Source organism: Drosophila guanche, unplaced genomic scaffold (assembly GCF_900245975.1).
Source record: "Drosophila guanche unplaced genomic scaffold, DGUA_6, whole genome shotgun sequence".
In the NCBI taxonomy this organism is placed as follows: domain Eukaryota; kingdom Metazoa; phylum Arthropoda; class Insecta; order Diptera; family Drosophilidae; genus Drosophila; species Drosophila guanche.
The window spans coordinates 3,605-30,404 of record NW_022995777.1 but is presented as its reverse complement, the minus strand read 5'-3'; the positions used below and the strand labels follow the sequence as shown (position 1 = coordinate 30,404).

Below are 26,800 nucleotides of genomic sequence, written 5' to 3'. Positions count from 1 at the left end.
AGAAAAAGTACTTGCATATTTATACAACATGAATCAGGACGCAGGACTTTTATTTAAAGTGGTCTAAACAAAGTGATACAGATAAGGATTAATTAAGCAGAGCAGAGCCACAGTATGTAGGTAGGTGGACATTTTGAAAGCAGATCTTTCAATCAGATAGATTGCTTCACATGGGTACGGTGCGGTTTCATTCTGCCATTGATTCACTTAATTTACTTCATTAACGAGTTGACGACGGAATTCACATTGATCGCTTTGAGGTCCGCATAGGTCTGGCCGGTGCCGACAAAGACGATGGGCTGACCAGTGACGTACGTCATGGAAATGGCGGCGCCCACTTTGTCGTCGATGGTGTCGAATTTTGTCAGGACAATGCCGTCGATTATGTGAGGTGTTTCGTTAGAGGAGTAGTCTGCGAGGGACTGGTTAAACTTGACCAGCTGATCGACAGCTTCATTGCCAACGAGAGCCTCGCCCACGAAGAGCACCAAATCAGGATTATTCACCTTGATCAGCTTGGAGAGGGAGCGCATGAGTGGCTCGTTGTCCTGCATGCGCCCAGCTGTGTCCACCAAGACTACGTTCACCTTTGTGTCGTGCGCAAACTTGATGGCCTCCAAGGCAATGCCGGCAGCGTCCTTGCCGTAACCCTTTTCATACAGCTGGACCATAGTGCGGTTGTTGTGGTTGGCCGCCGGATGCAGGGCATTCAGATGGCGTGTGTGGGTGCGCAGTTGCTCGACGGCTCCGGCACGGAAGGTGTCGCAGGCAGCAATTAGCACGTTAAAGTCATTCTCAATCAGCCAGAAGCAGATCTTAGCTAGATTCGTCGACTTGCCCACACCGTTCACCCCGCAGAAGATGATTGTGTACGGCTTGCCGCCACGATTGGACTCCAGGGCATCCCGTATGATGTCGATTCGCCGGTTGGGCGATAGAATGCGGACAAGCGACTGCGTCAGTGCCTCTCTCACCAGGCTGGCAATGCTGTCGAAGGTCCCCATCTGCTTGCCCTCGAGGCTTGTGGCCACTGACTCGCACAGCTTGACCGCTATCTCGGACGCCACGTTCTTCGATATCAAATGATCGCGCATCTTCTCCAGCGCCGGTTGCAGATCGGCCAGTACTATGGTCTTTCCGCCAACGATTCCCCTGAAATAGGACAGCAAACCACCTCCGCGCCTGTAATTCTTTGGCGCTAGTGAATGGCTGTGCATATCGTCCTCCTCGCTAGAGTCCTCAGCACTATCTACATCTTCCTCGTCCTCCACATCCAGGTCTGGGATCACGCCATGCATGGTACCCACCAGCTACCCAAATAAAGGTCACAATTAGTTAAAGACAGTGTGAATGAGAGAGAGAATGAGTAAGCGCTGGAACGGGAAGCTTAGCCACTGCAAATTAGTTTCGCTATTTTTCCTACAATAATGATCCGATCTGATCCAGAATATATACACTTTATGGGGTCGAAACGGTTTCCTTCTGTTATCGCTAAACTGTAAGAGTATAGGGTATGAAAAAGGATAGAAAAGCAGGACGAATAGTTTTCTCTGGAAATTATTTTACTTTTCATTTGGAGTTAGCTCATATTTTGCATCCAGGGTAGCTTCTACTTCTCTCATTCGAAAGCTTTTGCCTGGTGGTATATGTACATATGTATGTACAAGTATTGAAGCATGCACGGCTCTGCTATAATTGAAATTGACTTGGCTTAAAACAGGCTCAGCTTAGCAATTCATCCTCTGGCGAAACACTTTACGAAATGCACTAGATAGATCATGATGTACATAATTATACAAGGTTGCGTACTCCCTCTCTTTCGTGTCGGAGGAATCATACACATGCACACACACACACATCCAATCAGATCGACCAAACCAATAGGATTAATCTTTATAAAGATAATACCCACCAACTGTTCATGATTATGCCCGTTATGCATACATATGTATGTATCCTTTAATTCGTGTAAAAGTTACACAGAGATTGCCGCCATTTAAAAAATGTTTCGTTTAGCTTGCTGTCTACGCACCGCAAACCCATTGCTAAGCATGTGAAAGTCGATCCAGCTGCATAAGGTTCTGACTCCATAAGGTATGTACACATGTCTGTATATACATACATAAGTATATTCTTGATCCTAAATCTGCTCTAGAGAAACCGAATTTTGTGTTCGCACCTCGATATCTCAGACTGAAACGATTGCTTTCAAAATATTTTAAATATCGAAATTGGATGTCACCTATAGGGATAAAGATCAAACTGGCTGACTGCCCGGCATCCCGCGCTCTCTTTCCTGGCCCCACACCGTTTGGGCTAGAGTGCTAGTCTGCACTCACCTCGTTGTTGACGCTCTGGTACTGAACATCCTCGGGCGAGTCCTTTGAACGATCGAGTAGGACGGCATCTTTGGAGTTACCGCCAAGATCCCATACTCTTGGCTTTTTTCCGGCCTTCTCGGTGAACCCCTGCTTGACAGGAACGCTTAACTTTGTATCGGCCGCCTTCTTGGTGGGCGTTAGTTTTTCGCGCAACTTTCGACGGTTTTCCTGTATAATGTCGTCCGTTGTGAGTGGTGTTGATGAGGGTCGCAATTTGGGATGCGCCTCGCGCTCCTGTATGTTGACACGCTTCTCGACAGGCTTTTTATCATCCTGGATCATGGATGCGACTGTTTTCTTCGATTTTTGCGACTCATTGTAGGAGCGCATAGCTTTGGGGGCATTCACCTGTTTCGAGGATGCTTCTTCGGCCTCGGTGAGCACGCTACGGAACTCGCCTTCAAAATCGTATTCACTGCCCAGGCGCTCCAGGGCCGGTATACTGCCGAACTTCTCCTTAAAGGCGAACTGCATGTCGGCAAGAAAGGCATCCAAGTAACTGAGTTTGATGGCCTTCTGGAAGAGAGCCGCATATATCAAATCCAGCTCATTGTCCAGTTTAAACTGCACCGCCAGCTGATCCTCCTCAAAGTATTTGGACTCTGTGTTTCGCTCCTATCAACGAACAACAAAGATCAATCATGAATGTGCATTGGATGAGCAAAGCAGCAACAGCACACCAACATAAACAGGGCTTACCTCCAGAATCACGCCACGTATGAGGCTGTTTATGCATGACGAGAAGTTGATTCCAGAGGTTTGCGAGTTCCAAAGTACTACGCCGCCCTTTGTGAATATCACTACAAAGTCTAACATTTCAGCTAATCCTGTTGCTCTCGAACAACGGTTCGAGCATTCCACGTCACGTAATCTGTGTGACCGGGGAGTTTTCAATAAAATATACCGTCCAACCGTTAAAAATATACCGAAATATACTTTCTCATTTTGAAAATATTCGCAAGAATATACTCGCCGTCTCGTCAACATTTCGTGTGCTAATTTACATAAATGTTACCATGCAAAAACATACATAAACTGATTGGCTTCAAATCGAATCTAGAGTCTAGACAAAAGGACAGAGATATGTATAATTCCACTCCACTTGTAATGATCTGCCCAATAATGAAGTTTGGCTGCATACCAGTACGAATAGACTCGAAAAAGCATAGTAGTGGAAAATGTGTCTCGCATTTATTAATGGGCAGGAGAGGGCACGCCCAAAGCAATGCTCTGAAAAATGTCACGCATTTCTTTTTACAATTGGTTCTTATTGCTAACACGATTCATTATTCCTTTAAATATAGAAACATAAATGATTTAAGACCCCTTCAATACGCTTTCACAAACATATATGTTGTATGTATGAATGAAAAGGGGAGAGCAGAAAAGACATTCGCTGAATGCACATAGGTATTTGTATATATGTATGTAGTGTAATGCCAGCTGTTAACGAAAAAAAAAATCTATTTGATGTATTCTAGTATTGAAGATTGTTATTGTTCTGGTCCCTTGACATCTGCTCCATTTACGATCCCACAATAATGTTGTTGATGGGGATGTGTATTAGCTTGACGAAAAAGCCAATGAAGCCCATGATGCAGAAGCCAATGGCAGTGGCGATGGCAATTTTCTGAAACTCCTTGCGGTCGGGCTTAGTGCAACGTTTTACGAGACGGATCGAGTCCTTGGCGAAAGCGCGACCTGGCTCAGCGAACTTAACAACTTTGTCCATGTTACTTTAGAATTTAATAGATACTGAAACGAGATAGTGGGAATTGAATCAAAATCAATGAGAATATGCTACTTCCACACGAATCCCAATAAGTCAGCGTCGAAGTCGACGCCGACGTTGACAACAGTGACGCTGGCGACGTGGCAAATGACAACGACTTCACAGGTGAAATCTTGTTGCCGTTTCAGCTTGGAAGGTATTTTCTGTGAACTGGATTAAAATCCCTTAGGCTGGAGAGTTCCACTCAAATGTTTTACTAAAATTAATTATTTAAACATAATTTTCAACTGTGTAAAGTTTTCGCAGACATTCAAGAAAATGGTGAAAATTCACCAACAAAACGAAAAAACAAAAGAAGATAAATGCTTTAGGGCGTATCGATTTAACGATGTACGAATTTTGTTGCTTGAGGAAGCTTTTTGCATTCTAATTTATGCTTTAATTATAAAAACTCGCAAAATAAAGAGGCACGCACCTGCAAACGGTTCGAAAATGTTCACTGGAATGAATAATGAAAAGGTTACGTTTCGTTGTCGTGTCAGCCTTACAAATCGTGCACAGTTGATATTCCACGTCAAAATGTCAAATAAACAGAGTTGCTTTGATGCATAGGAGCTGCCAGTAGATCTGACATATTTCGATAGTTCGTGCTATTTGCAAAATATCGCAGCTCGTAACTATTGGCGTAAGTATACTTTGAGTGGGTAAATATGATTAAACAAACATAATTAGTTTACGTGGTTTACTAAATGTGTTCATCCTATTATATAGCGACAGCATTACGTAGAAGTTTGTCCACAAAAATACACATTTGCTCGTAAGGTGTCTCTTTCGCTAATTACATAAATATGTAGTTTACATGTAGCAAATGTGTAGTTGTAACTTGCAACATTTGTGCTCAGTTTTTGTAGAGCATTTTTTTCGACAGCGCCCGCGCGATCAACGTCATTTGCAACTTAGTAAAGTACAAATGCGAAAGAACGGTGTCGTATTTCGGCATAGTTGTTATCGTGTGTTGCCTTAATTTGTTGCTGGTGCGCAATATATCTGCAAGAAAAACCCTTACACAATTCCGCAAAAACACGCAACCACACATACATAATTATATACATGTATATTAGCATATGTATTTACTGGTGTTTGACACAGTCCAACAAAAGCCGTTGCTAATTTTTGTTAATAGTACTGTTATTGCGGTTGTCATTAAATCTCTTTCTAAAATCTAGAGGTAAGTAACTAATGTTTTACGTTGCCAAGCTTCCTTTTGTACATCTGCGCACATTTGTGTGCACATACATACATATATATTTTTGTACATGTATTTCTATGCGGCATACTTTTTTACATTATCAATATAATTTTATCTAAACATAATATATACATTTGGTCCATATAAGCAGCAGACACTTTAAAATGAGTGCCCAGCCGAGTCCCTGCATGAATCCTCAGCAGCAGCAAAGCGAGCAGGAGAAGGTAATGGAGAGCAAAGTATTTTCAACACTCAGAACTACAAATTAACTTTTACAAGGGTTTGTTAGGTGTACCAATGGATCAACGAATTGGCGCACCCGGACACGCGCGAGACCGCTCTGTTGGAGCTAAGCAAAAAGCGTGAAACCGACTTGGCTCCCATGCTGTGGAACAGCTTTGGAACGGCATGTGCTCTGCTTCAGGAAATTGTTAACATATATCCGTCTATAACTCCGCCCACTTTGACGGCACATCAGTCGAACCGTGTGTGCAATGCCTTGGCCCTACTCCAGTGCGTCGCCTCCCATCCGGAGACCCGCACAGCCTTTCTGCAGGCGCAGATTCCACTCTACTTGTATCCATTTCTGTCGACTACTTCGAAGACCAGACCCTTTGAATATTTGCGTCTGACCAGCTTGGGCGTGATTGGGGCCTTGGTTAAGGTGAGTCGTTCCCCACCAATTCCCATTATACACAACTAAGTCTTCCGACCCTTCCAGACCGACGAGCAGGAAGTAATCACGTTCTTGCTCACCACGGAAATTGTTCCTCTTTGCTTGAGCATTATGGACAGCGGCTCAGAGCTGAGCAAGACTGTGGCCACCTTCATCATCCAGAAGATACTGCTTGATGAGTCGGGCCTGTCGTACATATGTCAAACCTACGAACGCTTCTCGCATGTGGCCATCACTCTGGTACGTATCAATCGATGCAGAGTCCATGTTTAAGTCATCATTCACATACGCACACATCTGTACTATATACTATTACAATACCACAGGGTAAAATGGTGATCCAGTTATCGAAGGAGCCATGTGCCCGTCTGCTGAAGCACGTAGTGCGTTGCTATCTACGTCTCTCTGACAATACACGGTATGTATCAAGGCGCTACACTATAACTACTTCTAGAACAAAACTAACATTTTTTTTGTGCAGCGCTCGCAAAGCCCTTGGACAGTGCTTGCCGGATCAGCTTCGCGATGGCACTTTCGCTCTGTGTTTGCAAGATGATAAATCCACGAAACAGTGGCTTCAAATGCTCCTGAAGAACCTGGAACTGGGAAACACCCCACAGCAGATCGGCATGTCGCCATTGGGCTCGTAGATCACAAGCCAAATCTCATTTGTCTTAAGTATTTCATTTGCATCTTACAGGACTTCCGCGCCCGCACCCGCAATACGCGCCATACAAATCGCTTCTTATTAATTAAATCCATAAATTAGTTATTACCGGACAGAACGTCTTGGTAATAAGTTTCCACGAGATTGCCTGTGCTTATCCTTATCCAGATCAAATTTGCAGTTTCTTATTCTACTAGAATCTAATTTATAATGTAAATAAATAACACATACCGTAAAACTATTGCTTACATACACACGTACGCAGCTACTGTCATCCTGCTCTGATTGTCGTCGGAGAATGCAAGACTGCGTGTTGTCAAGCCTGAAATAAAGAGACACTTTCATTGAAAGACACGATCTGCAGGAACGGTAACGTACACGCTCGCATATATTTAATTTACAATAATTACGATTACAGCTACATATTATACATAAAACGACTTGGCGCTGCGTGTGCCAAAAGAGACAGAGAGAGACCACTATGTAACATTAACATCATCAAAGCGCCTCCTACAGCTGTACTACAATGCCCCAAGTTAAGGATATTGTACGTAATTACACACAAAGGCTTTATCGGATTAGATATTAAATCGAGAACATACATGTATTTATATATGTATGCATATATACATGTATGTATGTATATATACATTAATGTATACCAATATAAAAAAATACGCATACTTGTGCATGTGCAAGTTCCAAGATCACATTTAATAGACAGGGGCAGACAAATAACACTCGAATGTGCCAAGAAAATGTTTAGTTTCGAATTGAAAATTTAATTGGTCTGCTTGGATGGACCAGTGACCGCAGATGCTCGCCGCGCCATCTCTGCCTGGCCCTCTGCAGTCTTAAAGTCAACTGGTGGAACTTGCATTTGCGGCAAGGACAGCATCTGTTCCATCAGGTCAAAGCCACTCCTCCAGACCAACAGCTGCGCCCGCAGCTTTAATTTGTTGCGGTTCCGAATCAAATGCTTCTCCATGGCGAAGCCTTGACGGGCGCAGGCAAAGTCACAAGCCCGTTGTCGCAACACGGGGCAGATGTCGTTGTTGCCGTCGCCCACATAGAAGACGTGGTCATAGCGGATACTTCGCCGCAAATCCTGTTCAATGACAAAGTGCTCAAGGACGCGCCCTTTGCAGAGATTGCTGGCGCTCAGCTTGCACTCGCTCTGCTGGTGGTGTGGCCGCACCTGAAGCTGCCCATTGGAATCAAACTCAGCGGGGTTGGTGAAGATGGCCACGAAACAGTCGGCCATGTTGTACGCCTTGACCCACTCTTCGATGAAAACACTGTTCGAGTCACTGATGATGATCATGTCGAAGTTAAGTTTCTTGTGTAGATGCTTAATGAGGCGCACGAAGCCTGGCACCTCCGGTATGACTCGGATGGTGTCTCGAATGCGCGCCTCCGTGACTTGTTGCTCATGGAGCAGACGAAAAATTTCAGACATGTACTCGGTCCAACAATCGTTTTCCACCAGCTCGTTGAGGGTCCGTGAGCTGACCACTTCCGGAGGAAGTAAATCTCTCACCACAGTGTCCGTATTTTGCGCTACAATTGTGTGATCAAAGTCAAACGCTGCCAGTCGTCGCCGTTGCTGCTTTCCCAGCCTGCAAGCTATAGCTTCTGTGGCAGCTGCCGTCGACGACATTTTGCCCTTATTACATAGGTATAGTCGTTATCTGGTGCAGGTTTTTGTTTATTCTTGAGTGTTATATTGACGGTTATATTCCTTTGATAAGTTATGTATTTTTTTTTTTGATGTTTTATGTTACCGCTCTACGCTTGGGTAGAGGGGGATTATTTGGCCGACCGCCTTTGATGGTCTTTGGTGGAAATCGCCACGTCGAGATAAGTAACTTGTTACAGTTTTACTCCGATACTTACCTGGCGTAGAGGTTATGATCACAAAAACTTTAAAGTTTTGTGAAAAATTGCGTGTTTTCTAGCAGTGTGACCGCAATTTTACCATTTATGTATTTAATTTTTTTTTTATTTAATCGCTACAGCGAATTGGATTCAGTGTGACCGCAAAATTGTCGATAAAATATACCGCCAGGGCCTCGTAATATATCAAAATATACCATTGCATCTTCATAGTACACAGTAAATATACCGTAAATCTTAAATAATTTTCCTCGATTTTGATATTCCGATTAAGACTAGCAAATACTTAAGCCTTTCAGAACTAGACCTCTACTTTTATTCGTTTAATCAATCAATCATGACTTCCTTGTATTTTATTGATGAAACTTAAGCTTGGTAGTCAGATCCGAAAACAAGTTTTCTAGCAAACAAATCAATATATTTTGCTAGCAGCAGAGTGTGACCAAAGGTACGGTTACACTGCTCAGGAAGATATGTTTACTCTTTGAATATATGTGAAAAGTGGCTTTTGCATTAGCGGAGGAGGAGGACAATAAAGGAAATAAACGCTGAACACGTTGAGTAATCCCATATCTGCAGGAAAGAAACCAGAAGTGTCGTTTGTCTATACATTAGTATAGAAAAGAGAATCATATAAATTTGTGTTTGAGTATGGAAACCCATCTAGCAATACCCTTTGCACATTCCGCAGTTTGAAGATATGTTTCAAGCGCCATTGTTTGAAAGTTTGCATCTGTCTGAGAAGACTATCTGCTGCCTTCTTGGATTGGTGGTGGAGCAAGGCCGTGCCAAGGAATATTTGCGCCCTGGGCCAAGTTGTAAAACGGCGCAGCCCAGCCAGGGGTGTGTCTTGGCAACATTAAGCTACTGGAATTCGATTATGTTGAATAAATTAGAAATGCAACTAAATTCAATTTATTCTCAGTCATCTATAGTAATTGTTTCCTTTTTCGGCTATGTGATGGCCTCAAGTTCCTCATTTTTCTTTCAACTTCAGCGCCATTTTTGCCTCCATTTTATTAAGACTACTCTCTGCTTGCTAGGTAGGCTCGCGGAACATAAAATAAAGGTATCTCTTTCCAGCTCGAAAGCTACCATCAAATACCACAAAATACCATCGGTTGATTTATTCGGACTAGTCGGCTAGTTTTCTTTTGTATCTACTTACTACCTGGCGTCACTAACCAAATAGTATTGGGGTTATTTTTATAGTATTTGGTTAGTACTGGCGTACAGCCGCTAAAAAGTAGTCTGTGAGCGTCAACATTTTTCATCGGTTTTGCGAGTTTGCTTTCTTGGTTCGTTGCGGTATTTATAGTATTTAATCGGCTTGTTTTATGGTATTTTTTCTGCTGATCTGAGTACTCACTTCAAATTCTGGCTGCAAAATGGTCTGTCGAACAACCAAAAGGTTGATTTCTTAACGTTTGTATGGGAATATCATCTCTGATTCTGTCGCAAGAAAATCTTGCGCATCTGAGTACTGGTCATGAAGAAATTACTTATTTATTATTACTTATATATTATATATAATTGCTCCATTGTACTGGGCCTTACCGCCAAGTTGATCTTCACTTATCGCCCAAATATACCGATTTTAAAGACTAGTATTCAGATCTACAAAAAAACTTGCTAGCAAAATGTGCAATACATTTTTCTAGCAGCAAAGTGTGACCAGAGGTGATAACCGCTTTCCGTACGGTTACACTTCTCAGGCAGCTGTGTTGTTTGGTTTACCTTTTTGAAAATGTGTGAAAATTGAATAAAAGGTTAATAAAACAAAGAATGCAAATTGGATCCATGCAGGATGTTGCTTTAGTGGGATTGACGGCTCTTGCATGATCGGAGGAGGAGGACAATCAACGAAATAAGCGCTGACAACTTTGATTAAACCCATCTGCAGCCCCTTTGCATATTCCGCGGTTTGAAAATATGACAAAGAATTTGCATATGGCTGGGAATAACATCTGCAGACTTCTTTGATTGCTGGAGCAGCAAGGTCGTGCCATGAATATTTGCGCCCGTGGCAAAGTTGTAAAACGGCGCCTCCAAGCACCCTTCCTATTCAAAATTGGATAGTTTTGAGTCCAAATTGCCGCCTACGCCCCTTGGCACGACCCTGTGGAGCAGTACTTGGTCCCAAAAAGAAAACAACTTAAAACATTTTGTTAACAGCCCAACCGGGTCTGTGTCTTGGCAACATAAAGATACTGGAATTCAAATAAGTTAAACAAATTAGAAATTCAAATAAATTCAATATTGCATTCAATCGCATTAATCTATAATAATTGTTTCCTTTTTTGCCGTTTGTTGGCCTGAAGCTCGTTTAGAAGCACGGTCATTTATCTTTCAACTTCCATTGTTGCCTCCATTTGATTGAGACTATACTTTATGTTTGCTTGGAACCCTCTCGGAAATTAAAACAGATCTTTATATTTCGAGCTGCTAGAAACATACCAACGAATACCACACAAATACTATCGATACCACAAAGTACTATCGTCTGACTTTCTAGATTATTTCGGCCTTTTTTTTGTCGATCTCAGTACTTCCAGTCGTACAGCCGCTAGAAAGTAACTTGTGCTCACAAAAATTTCTTATCGGTTGCATACGAATATCATCCCTGATTTTTTAGCGGCCCCTTTTTTTAAGAATCTAAACGAGTTATGCCTGATCTAGCGCATTCAAACAACAGAATAAGTGTCGATAGTGTTATTTTTCATATTTGATCAGCTAATATATCCCACAGATATATACAATTTATGTTAAGCATTCAACACAAATTAATATAGAGGTATATTATTATAAATGTATATCGATATATCGATATTACAATATAGCATTCCTACTTCTTAGCATTACTTTTTCGACGACGGAATCGAAAAGAAAAAACACAAGAAGCAGGCGAAGCAAAGCATGCAATTTAATAATGAATTCTTGAAATTGTTTTACGCATGCCGAACAAGTTTGCTTATGCATTCGCGCGGTTAAAGCTGCAATTTAATTGTTTTAAGACAGTTTAATTCGTGTCTCTGTTTACGTCCAAATCGTTAAAAGTGCGTGGAAAAGTGTACGAAACCAATACACGGAAAGTGGGACAACGGCAGCCGAGAGAGCTCGTTGCGCTTGTCTCCGCTGTTTGTATGCGACTATGTGTGCGTGCGTGTGTGTGACTACAGTCTTCTCAGCCCTGTTTTCCCTCGAGTGCTTTAAAATTGTATTTCTTGATTATTGTTGCCTCTACAATATTAAATGAAACAATAAAAAAAAGTGCCAAGGAATGTCGCACGTTTGAGTAGGCCAAATCATATAAAGCAGACAAAACCTAAATATGTCCACAAATAATTTATGTCAATGCAGAGAAGGCGATTGATTTCCTCTACTCCATCTTCTTTTGTCTGACTGGCCGACGATTTTGACGCATGGTGAGTTCGCTTCTGCTGTTCTTGGGTCAGGGCTTCGGCATCGCTTTTTTATTTATTTGTTTGCATTGCTTGCACATTTTTGTTGATGTTGCTGCGTTATATGTAGACATTTTCTTTACAGACGAACGCTTACAAGCGGCTGCCAAGGGAATTGAGTTGCGGGTGTGTAATGCAAATGCTTGCATGTTTTATTTTAACTTTGTGTGTGCGTGTTTGTGTGCAGCATGTTTTTGCTCGAGTGTGTGTATTTTCTACACTCTATGCATCCAACCATAAGTGAAGACATCAGCAGCAGAAACAACAACGGCGACTCGACTGTGGTGAATTTAATTTGGATGTTGAGTTTACCCCGTGCGTGTCAGTGTTGCCAACACACATTAGAACATGGTGAAATTAGTAACAAGGTGACGTTGTCAGCTGAGTGGAGGAGCACCCGCTTATTCACCACGCTCTCTCAGCTCTCAGAGGCAAGCGCTAGAGAGAGATAGCAAGCGTTTTACGTTCTGCACTCTTCGCGTTTATTGTTTCTGCGGACAGCAAAGTAAAGATTTGGAGCGGCAAAGCAAAAAATATTTTGTTTCTAAAAAAGATGTAATTGAATAAAGATTAAATTACATACACATTTTATTACACATCCAAAATAGAATAGTAGTTGCATGCATATTTCATTGTCTTCCGCTTACTTCTTCATTCGTAAACAATGAAGAAAAAGAAGAAGACAATGAACTTCTTTCGTCGACGTTGGCAAACGACTGTGAAGCTGGTGTTCCTCGAATGAGAAGGCACTGTGGTGAATCCGCCACCTTGTTAGTAATTTCACCATGGGCCAGAGCAGAGTTCGTTCGGATTTCTCAACAATTCTTTTCTATGCTCTCTGTCTCGCTCTGTATCTCACCCCATGCAGCAGCTGTGTGCGCATGTTCTTAACGCTTATTATTATACCCGGTACTCGAAGAGAAAATAGGGTATATTGTATTTGTGCACAATGAATGTAACGCACAGAAGGAAACGTTTCCGACCCCATAAAGTATTTATATTCTTGATCAGCATCAATAGCCGAGTCTATGCCTGTCTGTCCGTCCGTCCATCCGTCTGTCTTGTTGAGCGCCTGGATGTCAGAGACTATAAAAGCTAGAGCCACCAAATTTTGCATCCAGACTTCTGTATGCTCACACTGTTACAAGTGTATTTCAAAAATGAGCCCCGCCCCCTCAAAAGTGCGAAAACCTCCCAAATCTACAATTTTAAAAAGAAAAGAAAAGAAAACTAATTCCGTAGGGAATGACCATATCTATCAGATCACCAAATTGGGATTCGATTGGATCATTATTATGGCCACAATGAAGAAATTAATTTGCAGTGGCTAAACCCACCCCGTCCCGCAGCTTATATTTGTTTTTTGCACATTCTCTCATTCACACTCTGCTTCGCGCAGACACGTCTCTGCCTCTGCCGCGTCTCTGCCCTGACTCTGCAGTTTGTGGGTCTAGGGGAGGGTGGCGAGCTAACGGAGCGTGTTGGCGTGAGTAGTGTTGTTAATTTAGATGAAAGATAAAGAAAAAATGTAAAATTTAAGACATAACCGCTAAGGTGCAGATGTAGTACTGAGTGACGGGTATACAAGTTGTGACGCGTAAGAAGCGTCTCACACGTCCCTTCTCTTTCTGTAATGTATTGCTCCCGTAAAACAAGTCTGTTTCCAATAATTCCCTTCACGTAAAAGCAGTATCAATATCAGCAGCCTAAGCCATGACAAACTGTTCTGCTGCCTCCAAAAGGAAGAGGTCATTCGCCTAATGCTCCTAGAGATCCTCCCGAACCCAATCCTATCCCCGTATTCTTACCCTCTCTGTCTCGTTTGATTGTTTGTAACATAATTATAAAAACCCTTAAGTGTGGCTCAATTGATTTACCTCTGATTTTCATGTGATGGATGGGATGGATGGACATAGTTTTAAGTGTTGTGTGAGAGTGTGTAAGTGGGCTCGGGGGAACACCCAACAAACTTATAATTAAGAGGAGAACTTATAATTGACGCTTGCTTTTAGTTGCAGGCTGGCGACACCCGGCGGCAACAGGATAATTGGATATAGCAATGAATGATTTACGTCACCAGCAGATGGTAGCAGCGACATCGTCATCAGGATCAGGCACAGGAACGGTCATAGCAGTGGGATCATCTGGGCAAATCAACTCCAGCGTAAAAAGTGCGACGAGCACCACGAGCGAGGAGGAGCAACGCGTGAGCTCCACATCATCGCCACAGCGGGAGCATCAGCTGAATGCCGAGCAGGAGCAGCAGCAGGAGCAGCAACAACAACAACAACAACAACAACAGCAACAACAGCAACAACAACAACAACAGCAACTGGGAGCAGAGGAGGTACTGCAACAACAGCAGCCGGGTCATATAACCAGCACTACAGCATCGCCGCAGCGGCAGACGCCGACGCAGCGCGACGATGCAAAAAGCCCTGCTGCAGGAACAGGAGCATCAGCACTTGCATCAGCAGCGAGCGGCGCCGCAGCCATGGCTGCCACGGCAGTTGACGTGAAGGGCGACGAGGGGACCAGGGGTGGAAGCAGCCAAGGGCACAAGATTATCCTGAAGCTATCCAAGCACTCACACACCGCTCCCGATGAATCTCAATCCGTTGAAGACGAGAGACGAGTGAAACCATTGCGTATTCATTTACCCAGCAGCATCGGTGGGACGGGGGCCAAGCCGCAGGACGCGTCCGACGTGGATGCCTCTTCTTGCTCCTCCTCCTGCGCCGAGGCGGAGGAAGAGCTGAGCAGTCTTAGCCAGCATCGTCCAACCCCAAATCCCCGAAGCACACCACACATTGTGCCAAAACTCACAATCCGGGCAGCCAATGAGGAGCGTGTGGGCAGCGTTGTGCCTAAGCTGACCATCAAAATGCCTGAAAATCCCGCTGCTTCCTTTGGCTCTGGGTCTGGTTCCGCCTCTGGCTCTGGCTCCTGCTCGACAGATGGCAGGATATCCAACTGCCTTGGCCGCAGTCAGTCAACGACGCCAGCCAAGAGCGAGGCACATCTGTCTAGCCTCTCGCCCGCCTCCGCCTCTTCCTCATCAGCATCGTCCTCTTCCTCATCATCTTCGTCGTCCTCCTCGCTGTCGATGACAATGGTGGAGATGCAGACGGTCCCTAAGCTAATGATTAAGACCACCCTGGCCGGGAGCAGCTGCATCAGCAGCAACAGCGAGCAGCAGCCGCAACAGATACCAAAGTTAACCATCAAGACGGGCGGCAGCGGCCTGGAGCACACGCACACGGTGATCATGACGCATGACCTCAGCAACGCTCAGAGCATACCCAAGCTCACAATCAAAACCAAGTCTATTGATATGGAGGACAGCTTCGATGGAGGACAACCCCTGGCCAAGGCCGAGCATCAGCACCAGCAGCAGCCCCTACCCAAGTTGACCATTAAGAATCTGTGCTCGCCGAAGCACAAAGTCCGGGCGGTGCTTGAGGAAAAGCCCCCTTCAGCTGCCTCCAAGCTGGCCACACACACGGCAACTCCAATGCCCACGCCCATTCCAATTTCAAACGGCGGGGAATCAAACAGCAGCAGCCAGGAGTTTTGTGGTTTCTCCGATCCGGATGGGGAGCAGATGATGGCGGACGATATGCGTCGAAACTCTGACGACATGGACATTGATGAGTCCCTGTCAAAGGAGCACGATCCCAAAATGTTTCACAATCTGCCGCCTCTGCAGCCGGCAGCCTGCAATGGCCTGGCCATTGAAAACAAACCCAAGAAGTACAAGACGGTTGCTTCCAATCCACATGCAAATTCGAATCTGCCACAGCAGCAGCACAATGTTGTGGATCTAGTTGATCTTACATCATCGCCATCGCCAGGCTCCTCGCCAGTGCATGCAAGCATCGAATTCTCTGGTCGCATCTCGCCTGGTCAGTCGAGTCATAATCTCCTCCTGCCTCTCCGTCTGCACATGACTCCCGCAGACACAACACTCGGTCCCGGGTCGCCAAATTCTAACATTCTGCTAAACCAACTGACGGGCCCAGCGAAGACCCAGTTCTCCGCGGTCTCCTCCAAGGGTAATAACTCCAGCAAGTATCCCCAGTTGACTGAACGGCTTATGGCGAACGGAGGAGGTGTGACGGTCGGAGCATCAACAACAGCGGCAGTAGCTGAGGGTGGCGCTCAGCTTTCGGGCGGGGTTCCTACAGCGCGCTCATCCAGCCCCTCGCGGTCTATTATTGATTCTATTGAGATTCTGGACACTCCGGAAGGCAGTCCGCATATCACCTACATGGATCATCCCCAATTGCTCAACAATCACCACGATGGGATCGAACAGGAGCGGCAGGAGGAACTGGAGGGACAGGAAGAGCTCGAGGAGTTGGACAACAACAATGAGAATCATATGAAGCGTAACAGCAGCGACGGCAGCGAATCTCCCAGCGTAAGTGCTTTGCCGTTCATAGTTCTTGCCTCTGACCCTCTTCATTCCCTTCCAATAGATCCCGCAAAGCAAGCAGAGACGATTGGACAACGATGAGAACGATCAGCAAACGCATAATTGCCATGAGCCTGGAAAGAAATCTAGTTCCATCGAGATGGTGCAGATGCAGACTCAGACAGGGCAGCCGTCTCACCGCTCCCGCAAGCAAAAGCACGAGAGAATTCTCAACACAGACCTAGAGGAAGGCCTGTTTCCTCCATCCGGGCCACCAGGTCCTGGCCTTGACTCTGGGTCTGGACCTTATTCAGGCCAGCCCCCATCGACATCGTCAGATAGAATCCAAAATGGAACTCTCTTCACCGATTCTGGGGCCTCGGCGGATGCCAACTCCTTGGAGTTGCAGTCAGAGCGGCAGCGAAGTCCGCCTGCCCCCGCAGAGGTGATGACCACACCAGCGCCGACGGGCAAGCGACGTGGCAGACCCAAAAGGAATCAAAATTCAGATCTGTCCGCGCTTCTGTTACCCTCGGCTCCAGCCCTTGCCACACCCATCCATGATAGCCATGAAATTCATGGAAGCCAGGAAACCAAGGTTAGTAGTGCGGTGAAGTCTCGCCGGGTGCAGCTGCTCCGCAAGCGGTTGGCCATTGATATGGTAAGTATGGGCCAGGAACAGCTGCCGGAGGCAGCATCGATCCCACTGATGGACGAGCAAAAGGGCCATCTGGGAGGAGTCGATGATTCGCCGAGCGCATTGGGAATGGTGATTTGTCGCGATCATCGCCAGCTGAGAGCCACGAGGCGCACCCAAACTCCTAATTCGAAGGTGCTGAATCCTTCCCAGCCTACGCCCAAGACTACCAGGAAGCGTCAAAGCAAGGCCAACTCTATCAAACTGTCGCTCCAGCAGCAACAGTCGGAGCGGCAGGAGCCGCCGCAGCCGTTTCCTCCCCCAACAAGCAGCTTGGACCAATTTGGCGAGACGGAATCCAACAACAACAACGACAGCATGGCCTTTGCCCTGGCAGCTCAAATTGATCTGACCATGTGCTCGTCCAGCTCGTCGACCTCGTCCGGGGTACCTGCCGCCAGTTGCCAATTGGGAGGTGGCAACGGACACGGCAGTGGGAGCAGCTCAACCATGTCCATGTCCTCGATGCTGCCGCCCACAACGATCTTGTCGTCGTCGGATCCTCTGCCGGATGTGGTCTTCCAGCCCAACGACTTCTCGTCAATTATGGCCACGCAGCAGCTGCGCTCGCCACGCCCCTGCAGCATCAGCGGCGGTAGTCAGCTGGACTCCCACGACGAGGACAACTATACTAGCGCGCTGGGCAACTCTGGTGGTAAGAATAGTCCCTGCAGTTTCGAAGAAGCTGAACTCTCAACGTATCTTCCTTTACTTTTAGACGAATCCGGCTCGATAACGATGCAAATGCTTTCAATGGCAGCTGCCGGCGGCGTTACTTCCACACGCGGACGCGGGCGGGGACGTGGTTCGAGAGGTGGTGGTGGCGCTGGTCGGAGCAGCCACAGTCGATCCTCCTCATCCAATAGGGCTGGTGGTGGTAGCTCCGTCAATGCCTCCTCCGCGGCGTCGGGCCAGCCGCGGGCGCCACGCATGAGTCGGGGGGCCAGTGCCGTCGCCAAGGCCATTGCCATGAGTCGGCCCCGCTGCGTTGGTGGACTGAAGCACACACCTGACCCCGAGAGGCTTAAAGGCCTGTTTAGTCCGGTAAGTGATGGATCCACGGTTATGCATCCTTCGAGCCATAAGCCCATTGCTATCCGGATCCCATTGAATGGCTCCAGTTCATTTTCATTCATACAAATGTACATATTTACATACGTATGTAAACATGTACATAATGTGTGCATGCACCAAGAACCACCAATCACCGATCCGATCCAATGATGGTTATTATTATACCGAGTCGCAGGCCAGTGTTGAAGCTAATGTTTACTTCAGACTGTGATATGTGTGAAAGGTACAAATGTGTGCTGTCCTGTGCAGTCCGATGCTGGCTTTTTTGTACTCGGTACTCGAAGAGTAAATAGTGTATATTGTATTTGTGCACTAAGTGAATGTATGTAACATGTAACAGAAGGAAACGTTTCCGACCCCATAAAATATATATATTCTTGATCAGCATCAATAGCCAAGTCGATTGAGCCATGTCTGTCTGTCTGTCCTTCTGTCCGTCTGTCCGTCTGTCCGTCCGTCTTGTTGAGCGCCTGGATCTCAGAGACTATAAAAGCTAGAGCCACCAAATTTTGCATCAAGAATTTTGTATGCTCACACTGTTACAAGCGTATTTCAAAAATGAGCCCCGCGCCCGCAAAAGTGCGAAAACCTCCAAAATCAATTTTGAAGATAAAACAAAACTAAAAACGCCATTCCGTAAGGAATGACCATATCTATCAGATCACCAAATTGGGATCCGATTGGATCATTATTATGGCCACAATGAAGAAATTAATTTGCAGTGGCTAAACCCAGCTTATATTTGTTTTTTGCACATTCTTTCATTCCCACTCTGCTTCTGCAGTGTGCGGCCTCTGCCTCTGCCTTGCCTCTGCAGTGTGTAGCTCTAGGGGAGGGGGACGTCTCACACGTCCCTTCTCGTTTTTAGTTTGTTTACAGTGTTAAAGCTCCTTAATATCTTTGTGTTGGAGATTAAGTTTTAAATGCTGTCCTTTGAGAAGTAGAAAAAAATGCATATACATACATATTTAAAAAAAAAAAAACAAATATATATTTTCTCTTATTATTTTTCTGCCCTTCAGTCGCCCCAAGTTTTTGAGGAGGACACCCGCATGAGCGCCGACCTTGGGAACAGCATCCAATCCATGATGGGGAGCCTAATGGAACCGCCGCTGACACCGCAAAAGTACGTTTGTAACTAGTAGTTAGTAACGCCTAATGAGATCCCGTAGGAGGTAGGGAAGAACGGAACTACAATGTTAAATCTTCCAGCAGGCAACCCGATTTTCTCAACAACGAGGAGTCGCAGTCATCGGTTTTAAGCAACGTGAGCATGCTGGACTCGAATCAGGGTCAATCCGTTGACGCCATACTTGGGTCGGCACTGAAACGTCCAAAGAAAAAGAAAATGGAGATTTGTGTAGCCGAAGAGTAAGTGCAGCCTTTATCAGCTATTCCATCTCAATAAATTAACATTCTTTCGTTCTAACAATGCGCGTGCAGCACGGACTTTAATGCTTCTAGCATTGCCGAGTACGATTGGCCTCCACCAAAGGGCTGTTGCCCGTCCAAGAATCGGGATACTTTTATGATCCAGGAGCAGGTAGCCCTCTATCTTGGGATAACCAGCTTTAAGCGAAAGTACCCGGACCTGCCTCGCCGCGCGGTCGATATGGAGGAGCGCAACTGGCTGCAGGAGAAAGGATTGGTCAGCGAGAAGATGTGCGACCTGGGAATCACCGCTGTGTGGGCCTCCGACATACTGGATATAATGTACGCAGACTTTTACGACAAGTACGAGGATTACAAGGAGTATATCCGTCTCAAGCACTTGCGTGAAATCGAGGCCAAGCAAAAGGCGCTCGGCCTCACAGTTGGCACTGTCCGTGGACTACAGGCCAGAGACAGAGCCATGCTCTCCGCCAGCAAGTGGAATGTTTACTTCAACAAGACGTGAGTTACATGAGAAATCTTTAAAAATCCTTTTTTGCTTCTAATTCTAATTTATTCAGACGCAAAGACGAGCGTCTGGCCTGCCTGGACCTGCAGACTTTTACGATGAACCAGCCCCAGCTGCGAACAGCTCCCACGACAACCCGCCTACATCGCTCAATTGCAAGCGGGGTGCGGGCAGCAGCCGAGGCGGAGAATATTTTGCTGCCCCCAGATCTGTTGTGTCCACGAGATGATCATTACGATGAAGCCTACTGTCAATCGGACTATGCGTATCCGCTCCCCGTGGTGCCGGACCAGTTCTCATTCGACTACCGCAAATTAGATTTCGTCGAACTGAGGTAAGTCAATCAATACTGCTATTTCGCAAATTGCAACCATCCAGTAAATTTGTTTTTCCAATCTATTTTAAGATCCCACCCATTGGATACAGCACTGGATAAGCCACAGTCACAGTCGCAGGCGGCAGGACTGGAATTTCAGCTGCTTAAGCGCATCAACGGCGTGACCTGCGCAATTGCCGACAAAGTTGATGTCTCGGCATCCGAGGCTCAGCCTGCATCCAAGCCAAAAGTGTCGGTTTCTGTTAGCCGCAGTCGCCGGTCTGCGCGGCAGCAGTCGGACAAGGTGCGAACGGCCAGCAACTCTAGCATATCCTCCTCCGCCTCCCTCTCATCCTCCTTCAGCGACACCAGCAGCAGTGATACAGTAAGTGTGCGGTGAAGCCGACCAACTGCCGTTAGATCAGTTTTTAGAGCTACAAATTTAAACTTCAGGATAATGACGATGAGAGCGACTCCAGCAGCTCGAGTAGCTGCATCTCAACAGCAGGCTCGAGTGCTGCGGCCAGCGACGATGAACGAAATGAATCAGCGCGTTCCCGGCTATCGAATTGCGGCGTGTGCCTGCGTAATCAGCACCGTAATGCCAGGGAGATGCCCGAATTTTTCATACGCTGCTACAGTTGTCGACGGCGTGGTAAGTCCCAGTCCTCCTTTTCTTCTTCTTTCTGCATTATCCCCTCTTTATCGTATTTACTCGCTTTGCAGTCCATCCTAGTTGCATTGATATGCCACAACGTATGGTGGGCCGCGTGAGAAACTACAACTGGCAGTGTGCCGGGTGCAAGTGCTGCGTCAAGTGCAAGAGCAGCCAGCGGCCCGGCAAGATGCTCTACTGCGAACAGTGCGACCGAGGCTATCACATCTACTGCCTCGGCCTCAAGACGGTGCCAGATGGTGAGTAGTGAACATCCAACGAGCACCAGCAGGAGGCTGGTTGGCAGGACTAATTTTAAATTTTCGATCTGAATTACAGGGCGATGGAGCTGTGAACGCTGTTGTATCTGCATGCAATGTGGCGCCATCAAGCCCGAAGGCCTGCCCCAGGTATGTGAATTGGCTTCTCCCGGTGAAGCCGTTGCCGGGGCAGAGGCGACTAAGGCCTCTCCTCGTAACAAAAAGATGAAGTGGATACACGAATATCGCATCGACCACATTACAAAGCTACGGGAGCATGCTGCCATGTTCTGTGTGCCGTGTGCGAGGAAGCCGGCCAAGCGACACGCTGCACAGGGAGTAACAGCAGTTGATTCAGCAGTCTCGATCACTGTCCCAGTAATAGCAAGTCCGGGTTTAAGCCCAAGGACCAATGGAAGCCAAGCCCCATATCCATCGCCAGTGGCTGCACCGAGTCCCAAACTCCCTGTAGTGGTTAGTGCATTGGTAACCACTACTCACGAGGAGGAGGCGGCAACGAAAACAACCACAACAATGACAATGACAGAAAGGCGACAGCAGCCGCATGGAGCAACTTCCAGTATCACCATGATGGAGTGCAGCAGCTTCAACCGGAACGGAGTCAATGAAGATTCAGGAATCACCAGCGCAGCTACTGCAACCGCCACAGCTGCTTCTTCACCAGCGCTCACAGTCACATCTGGGACGGGAGCGGCCACAGGAGCTGCCACAGCAATCGGAATATCGCCGCCTCCGGTTGTTGCCTGAGTGGGGGTTATTCGTTATTGTGGCAAATGCACTTTAACGGACTTATAGAAAGCGCCGGACGCGGGTTCAAAACACCCCTCCTAGGACTCCCAAGTCCGGTCCAAATACCAGCTCCACCCTGTAAAAGCCAACAACGCAACCACACATGCATAGTATTGAAGAATGCCTGAAGGGAGACGAGATGGGACAAGAGGAGTGAATGTGAATCAACTAAATATTGACTTATTATTATAATATATTTTATTGTCAATACAACGTACTATTCTAATGTTACTTAACGTTGCTACCTAATGTTACAAACACACACACATGACAAGCACACACAGCATTCGGTGGACTGTATACATGTATAACTGTTCTCATAACGCCTGGACAGCCAGAAACTTTCGTATTTCGCTCTTCGGCGATTCCCTTTAAATCAATTTGTTCAATTGTGAATCAATGTGCATGAACATCTGATTCAAATACATCGATGTCAATGTTCTTGCATATTCATACATTTTATTATTAGCTTAACGGCGAAGGAGCTGCTGGATTCAGACAGCTTTGCAGCATCTGTATACCTAACGTTTAATTCAATTTTTTTTAAATTTAAATAGTGTGTTAAATGTTTGGCTAAAATTTATCCATGTGTCTCAAATGTGTCCACATACGCACAAATTTATTATTACCCTAACCCTTTGCTGATTGTATGATTTTACATATATGTGTACGCAATACTCTTTGGTTTTGTAATATCTTATCCGCCGAATTTTTCAAGTTGTATGTACGTGTCTATCTATAGGGATAAGGATTGTAAGCCCCGTTAGCATTGTAAGTAGTTAAGTACATACGTGAAGCAGAGCAATCTCTTATTCGGGATGTTGGACTGCTTTTTTTTTAAGATTTAAGTTTCGATTAATTCTGGTAGTGTGTAAGTCATGAAAAAGTTGAGCTTCGTTCGAAGAGAAACCCGAGACGGTTGAGAGAGGAGTAACTCTGTAATTTTAATGGATACAAAAATGTATTATACATGTAATTAATTCTATCACAGGCGTACACACAGATGCAAGCAAATACATGCGGATATATTTGTAACTTTAAAGAGTAAGCATAGAACAAGTACGAAAGTCATGCAAATCGACGACAAGTAGACGCAAAGCAGAAGCAAAAGATTGAAAAGTTAAACAATGTGTGAACTAATTTTAGATACAGTATCTGCTGCGGGGGCAGCAGCAATAGCGATCGATAAATAAATAGTTAGCAGTAAGCATCAAGTCTACTTAAACAGAAGCGGATACAGATGCGTTGCGATATGTGTATTCGGTAAAAATCTACTTTTCCATGAAATGTAATGCTTAAGTTTTTATTAAGTGAATAATGATTAGATACATCAGAGAAAGAGTTATGTGTAAGTTGAATAAAACATCAGCATTAACATTAAAGCTAACATATTTGCCTTGCTCCTATTCATTCACCAAGCGATTCTTGACAACAAGCGCTTTTCCAGCTCGTGGCCATCTCGCCACCCCACTACCGAGCAACTCAGCATTTTGCCATGTGCCACCATTTTGCTGTGCAGCTCAAACCCGATTCGAATGCAAGCGACGTCGCCGGGACGGAGGCTCTTCATGGGACAAAGATCATTACAGCTGTCGCCAACGTATATTACTTGCTTATAGACCTCGCCACGTCGCAAATGCTGCAGCACGCCTCCCTTACACAGGTTACGGGTACAGAGATCACAGCCGATTTGGTATTCGTAGGGTAGAATCAGCAGCATACCGTCCGTCTGAACGCAGGCAGCATTGGTCTTAATGTCGGTGAACAGGCAACTGATGCCGTACGACTCCAACCACTCGGAAATGAAAAACCAGTTGGCATCGCTAATAATGCACATGTCGACGGTAGGAGTTCTGTTCAGGCGCCGCATCAGATGAAGCATACCTGGCACCGCCGGAATGCTGCGTATGTGCTGTCCGACTGATGTACTTGAATCAACTTTGTGCTTTTCATGCAGCAGCTGGAGCACGCAATTAATATAGGTCTGCCAGCCAAACTTCGGTATAATTTGGAGCAATGAAATGTTGCGCCTCGCTTTCTGCAGAAGTTGGCTTACCGCCAGATACGAGTCTTGCTGAATAATGGTCTGGTCAAAGTCAAAGGCAACCAGAATGCGACTACCGACGTGATCGCCCTCGCCCCTTTGGCATATGCGGCTCGGGCAGTGCCAGAGCCAGCTCCCAGTACTTCTAGGTACAAAAACTTTTGAAATAAACCACATTTTAAATTTTAATGACAAATAACTCCATTTTGATTTAATAAAACAGGTCACAAAGCACATAGATGTAAATATATAGGCTTATGCGAATGTCTAGAGACTTTAGACTCGAGAGCACCTTCGTAGCATTAATAAGGGAAGCATGCATGCAAGTACATACGTATGTACACATACAAGTAAGAGACAAAATTTGTGGCCAACACCTTGAGATCCGACTGTTTCGGACTCCCCCACATGCCAACTCCATTCATGCATTCCCACCAATTTACAGTATTGGCTGATTCATCTTTAACATGCTACATTATGAAATAGCGTAATTTTAAATATTGGCCACGGAAATATGTTTTTTTTTCATATTCTGCGAAAACTCCGTTTTCAGTAATTTCATTAGCTAACCAGAAACGAGGAGGGACCTGTGAGACCCTTCGTACGCTTCACAGCTTTTATACCCGGTACTCAGTCAGTATATCTGTACCTTAGTTTTTTTCAAATTTTATATTTTACATTTTTTCTACATCTTCAACCCTTCTCCCACCCACACGCCCTTTTAGCTTACCACCCTCCCACAGTGACCCACATTTCATGAGGCAGAGTGTGCGAGCGAGAGAGAATGAGCAACAAGCAACAAGCAAGCATAAGAAAAGATGCTGGACGGGGTGGGGTAGCCACTGCAAATTAATTTCTTCATTCTGCCTGTAATAATGATCCAGTCTTATCAAAATTCGGTAATCTGATGGATATTCGGTAATTTCCTATGGAATTGCATTTTTAGTTGTCTCTTATCTTTAAAATTGTGGATACAGCAGATATACGCTCTTTGTGTTGCGTGAAAGGGGCGGGGCGAAATATTGAAACAAACTTGATTCATTGTGATATATCATAATCTTTAACCAAAATCTTATGACTCTAGCTCTAATAGTCTCTGATAACTAGGCGTTAAACAAGGGGGACAGACGGACAGATATAGGCTATTGCTGCTGATAGAGAATATATATGTATAATTTCTTCCTACTATGCGTTATACACCCCCATTTTTCGAGCACAAATATACAATATACCCTATTTAATCTTCGAGTAGCGCTTAAATAAATGGAGTTTGGTTTCAGTGCATCAAGCGAACTGTTCCAAAAATGTTGTCCGCGTGGAAAGCAATAAGAAATATTTCTACATTTTCTCTGGGTTCGCCTTTTCATTCTATTTCATGGGCAAATTCCATTTAAACTGTCGTCTGAACATTCTGAACGGCCTTGGAGAGTTCCACCTTGGAGGGAATCAAATAAAATGCAGGCGACAATGTCTCGCCGCAAGGACACTGGCAGGCTACAACGGCATATTTAAAGGGATGGTATCAGCAGAATATCTATACAATGGCATTGTAATAAAACGAACCATTGATCCAGCTAAAGTTACCCAACTTTTGCTCACACTTGGGGCAGTACAGACGTCCTTGGGTGTTGAGCATAACGCGGTGCATCCAGGCAATGGGCTCTACAAACAAAATGCTGCGGCAATGATTGCTCTCGTGACCTGGTGAGGTCAGTGAGAATTGGCGTATTCGCTCATCAACCTGTTCTAGCATGCGGGGTGTGCTTTTATTTTCCGATTGGGTCTGGGCTGGCGTATGTCGGCTGGAATCTTCATTGCGGACAGCCGACGGTGATCCCTCCAGAGGGGGCCTGTCCCGCGGTTTGTGCTCGAGGACATGCGACTTGGAAGCCAGAACGCGACGGCAACGACGACAACGAAAAACAATTGGCTCTGGATTTTCGCGCGTTATGTCTGGATCTGGTCGCACAACACTGTGGAAACTCTGTGGTAAAATTTTTGCCTTTCGCATTAGCTCCCCAGCAAGGCGCAGTCGATGCATTTTGTAGCGCTGGTAGTTGGGGTCGATTTTGCATCCCATGCGCTGAAACAGCTTCAGTTGATTAATAAAGCCTGAATTCGGTTGCACAAAGCGTCGCTTGGCCTTGACCAGCTCGAGGGCGGGTTGGAAGTTCAGATTGTGTCGTTTCATCATATAGGCAATTACCGTCGAGGTGCTACGGCTTACTCCAAAATAGCTAACGGCCAGGTAGGACACGGAATATTATAAACTGATTTGCAGCTGATTCGGATGGCGATGTGAACATGACATGCTTACCAATGAACGAGCACAATGCCCTGCTGATCCAGAGCTGAACTAATAAAGTTCACGCAGCCTTCTAGATGCTGCAATATGTCTTCGCGCGGCATGTCAGCAACTAAAATGGCACACTTCACTTCAATTGGGATCTTGAGCAATAACGTCCGGCTCCACTTACTTTGAATGTATTTTGTTGTAAGGAAGCCAGCCTCTAAAATGTGCTTCGGCAGTGGTACCGAATCCAGCGTGAGGATATGGGTAATTTT

The 26,800-nt window shown here is 45.5% G+C and overlaps 7 protein-coding genes across 12 annotated transcripts in view; 2 read left to right on the top strand and 5 right to left on the bottom strand.

The window, feature by feature from the left end:
- Positions 1-18: 18 nt before the first annotated feature.
- LOC117591368 (signal recognition particle receptor subunit alpha homolog) lies at positions 19-3,252 on the bottom strand. The gene is made up of 3 exons (XM_034284604.1): positions 3,081-3,252; positions 2,340-2,996; positions 19-1,310 (listed from the first exon to the last, which is right to left on the bottom strand). The coding sequence occupies exons 1-3, from the start codon at positions 3,195-3,197 to the stop codon at positions 213-215; spliced, it is 1,872 nt and encodes a 623-aa protein (XP_034140495.1). The 5' UTR covers positions 3,198-3,252; the 3' UTR covers positions 19-212.
- A 298-nt stretch (positions 3,253-3,550) lies between these two features.
- Positions 3,551-4,726, bottom strand: LOC117591372 (protein transport protein Sec61 gamma-2 subunit). The gene is made up of 2 exons (XM_034284611.1): positions 4,589-4,726; positions 3,551-4,136 (listed from the first exon to the last, which is right to left on the bottom strand). Exon 2 carries the CDS (start codon positions 4,111-4,113, stop codon positions 3,907-3,909), a length of 207 nt encoding a protein of 68 aa, XP_034140502.1. The 5' UTR covers positions 4,114-4,136; positions 4,589-4,726; the 3' UTR covers positions 3,551-3,906.
- A 282-nt stretch (positions 4,727-5,008) lies between these two features.
- On the top strand, positions 5,009-6,943 carry LOC117591370 (CCR4-NOT transcription complex subunit 9). 2 transcript variants are annotated; one of them, XM_034284608.1, is made up of 6 exons: positions 5,009-5,341; positions 5,514-5,586; positions 5,652-6,026; positions 6,084-6,278; positions 6,365-6,456; positions 6,520-6,943. In XM_034284608.1, the coding sequence occupies exons 2-6, from the start codon at positions 5,527-5,529 to the stop codon at positions 6,686-6,688; spliced, it is 891 nt and encodes a 296-aa protein (XP_034140499.1). In that variant the 5' UTR covers positions 5,009-5,341; positions 5,514-5,526; the 3' UTR covers positions 6,689-6,943. The 2 variants fall into 2 exon arrangements, with proteins under 2 accessions (XP_034140499.1, XP_034140500.1); XM_034284609.1 differs by having other exon boundaries at positions 5,511-5,586.
- A 121-nt stretch (positions 6,944-7,064) lies between these two features.
- Positions 7,065-8,598, bottom strand: LOC117591371 (pyridoxal phosphate phosphatase PHOSPHO2). The gene has a single exon (XM_034284610.1). The coding sequence runs from the start codon at positions 8,363-8,365 to the stop codon at positions 7,487-7,489; it is 879 nt and encodes a 292-aa protein (XP_034140501.1). The 5' UTR covers positions 8,366-8,598; the 3' UTR covers positions 7,065-7,486.
- Positions 8,599-11,460: 2,862 nt separating this feature from the next.
- Positions 11,461-23,578, top strand: LOC117591373 (supporter of activation of yellow protein). Of its 4 annotated transcripts, XM_034284615.1 has the most exons (13): positions 11,461-12,026; positions 14,081-14,319; positions 14,389-16,485; positions 16,544-17,831; positions 17,895-18,220; positions 19,273-19,376; positions 19,463-19,621; positions 19,694-20,143; positions 20,203-20,484; positions 20,557-20,851; positions 20,920-21,121; positions 21,193-21,381; positions 21,461-23,578. In XM_034284615.1, the coding sequence occupies exons 2-13, from the start codon at positions 14,122-14,124 to the stop codon at positions 22,147-22,149; spliced, it is 6,279 nt and encodes a 2,092-aa protein (XP_034140506.1). In that variant the 5' UTR covers positions 11,461-12,026; positions 14,081-14,121; the 3' UTR covers positions 22,150-23,578. The 4 variants fall into 4 exon arrangements, with proteins under 4 accessions (XP_034140506.1, XP_034140505.1, XP_034140503.1 ...); XM_034284614.1 differs by having other exon boundaries at positions 14,081-16,485; positions 19,466-19,621; XM_034284612.1 differs by having other exon boundaries at positions 14,081-16,485.
- Positions 23,567-24,482, bottom strand: LOC117591376 (pyridoxal phosphate phosphatase PHOSPHO2). Its single transcript, XM_034284618.1, has one exon. The coding sequence runs from the start codon at positions 24,470-24,472 to the stop codon at positions 23,603-23,605; it is 870 nt and encodes a 289-aa protein (XP_034140509.1). The 5' UTR covers positions 24,473-24,482; the 3' UTR covers positions 23,567-23,602.
- Positions 24,399-26,800, bottom strand: part of LOC117591375 (dual specificity protein phosphatase MPK-4-like) — a 3,110-nt gene continuing 708 nt past the window's right edge. The window contains exons 2-5 of one of the 2 annotated variants that reach the window (XM_034284616.1): positions 26,713-26,797; positions 26,553-26,652; positions 25,799-26,472; positions 25,588-25,729 (exon numbers count right to left, since the gene is read on the bottom strand). In XM_034284616.1, coding sequence (XP_034140507.1) covers positions 25,626-25,729; positions 25,799-26,472; positions 26,553-26,652; positions 26,713-26,797 — 963 coding nt within the window. In that variant the 3' untranslated portion in view covers positions 25,588-25,625. Of the gene's footprint in view, positions 25,730-25,798; positions 26,473-26,552; positions 26,653-26,712; positions 26,798-26,800 lie in introns of both variants that reach the window. The other variant, XM_034284617.1, reaches the window with a different exon arrangement.

Excerpts from the sequence above, each read along its gene's own strand:
- LOC117591371 (XM_034284610.1), bottom strand. The coding sequence starts at position 8,365 with ATGTCGTCGACGGCAGCTGCCACAGAAGCTATAGCTTGCAGGCTGGGA.
- LOC117591370 (XM_034284608.1), top strand. The coding sequence starts at position 5,527 with ATGAGTGCCCAGCCGAGTCCCTGCATGAATCCTCAGCAGCAGCAAAGC. Across the intron at positions 6,027-6,083 it reads TGATTGGGGCCTTGGTTAAG|ACCGACGAGCAGGAAGTAAT; the intron begins GTGAGTCGTTCC and ends CGACCCTTCCAG. Across the intron at positions 6,457-6,519 it reads CGTCTCTCTGACAATACACG|CGCTCGCAAAGCCCTTGGAC; the intron begins GTATGTATCAAG and ends TTTTTTGTGCAG.
- LOC117591376 (XM_034284618.1), bottom strand. The coding sequence starts at position 24,472 with ATGTGCTTTGTGACCTGTTTTATTAAATCAAAATGGAGTTATTTGTCA.
- LOC117591373 (XM_034284612.1), top strand. The coding sequence starts at position 14,122 with ATGAATGATTTACGTCACCAGCAGATGGTAGCAGCGACATCGTCATCA. Across the intron at positions 19,622-19,693 it reads GAGATTTGTGTAGCCGAAGA|CACGGACTTTAATGCTTCTA; the intron begins GTAAGTGCAGCC and ends ATGCGCGTGCAG. Across the intron at positions 21,122-21,192 it reads CTACAGTTGTCGACGGCGTG|TCCATCCTAGTTGCATTGAT; the intron begins GTAAGTCCCAGT and ends CTCGCTTTGCAG.
- LOC117591368 (XM_034284604.1), bottom strand. The coding sequence starts at position 3,197 with ATGTTAGACTTTGTAGTGATATTCACAAAGGGCGGCGTAGTACTTTGG. Across the intron at positions 2,997-3,080 it reads TACGTGGCGTGATTCTGGAG|GAGCGAAACACAGAGTCCAA; the intron begins GTAAGCCCTGTT and ends GTTCGTTGATAG. Across the intron at positions 1,311-2,339 it reads ACCAGAGCGTCAACAACGAG|CTGGTGGGTACCATGCATGG; the intron begins GTGAGTGCAGAC and ends TTATTTGGGTAG.
- LOC117591372 (XM_034284611.1), bottom strand. The coding sequence starts at position 4,113 with ATGGACAAAGTTGTTAAGTTCGCTGAGCCAGGTCGCGCTTTCGCCAAG.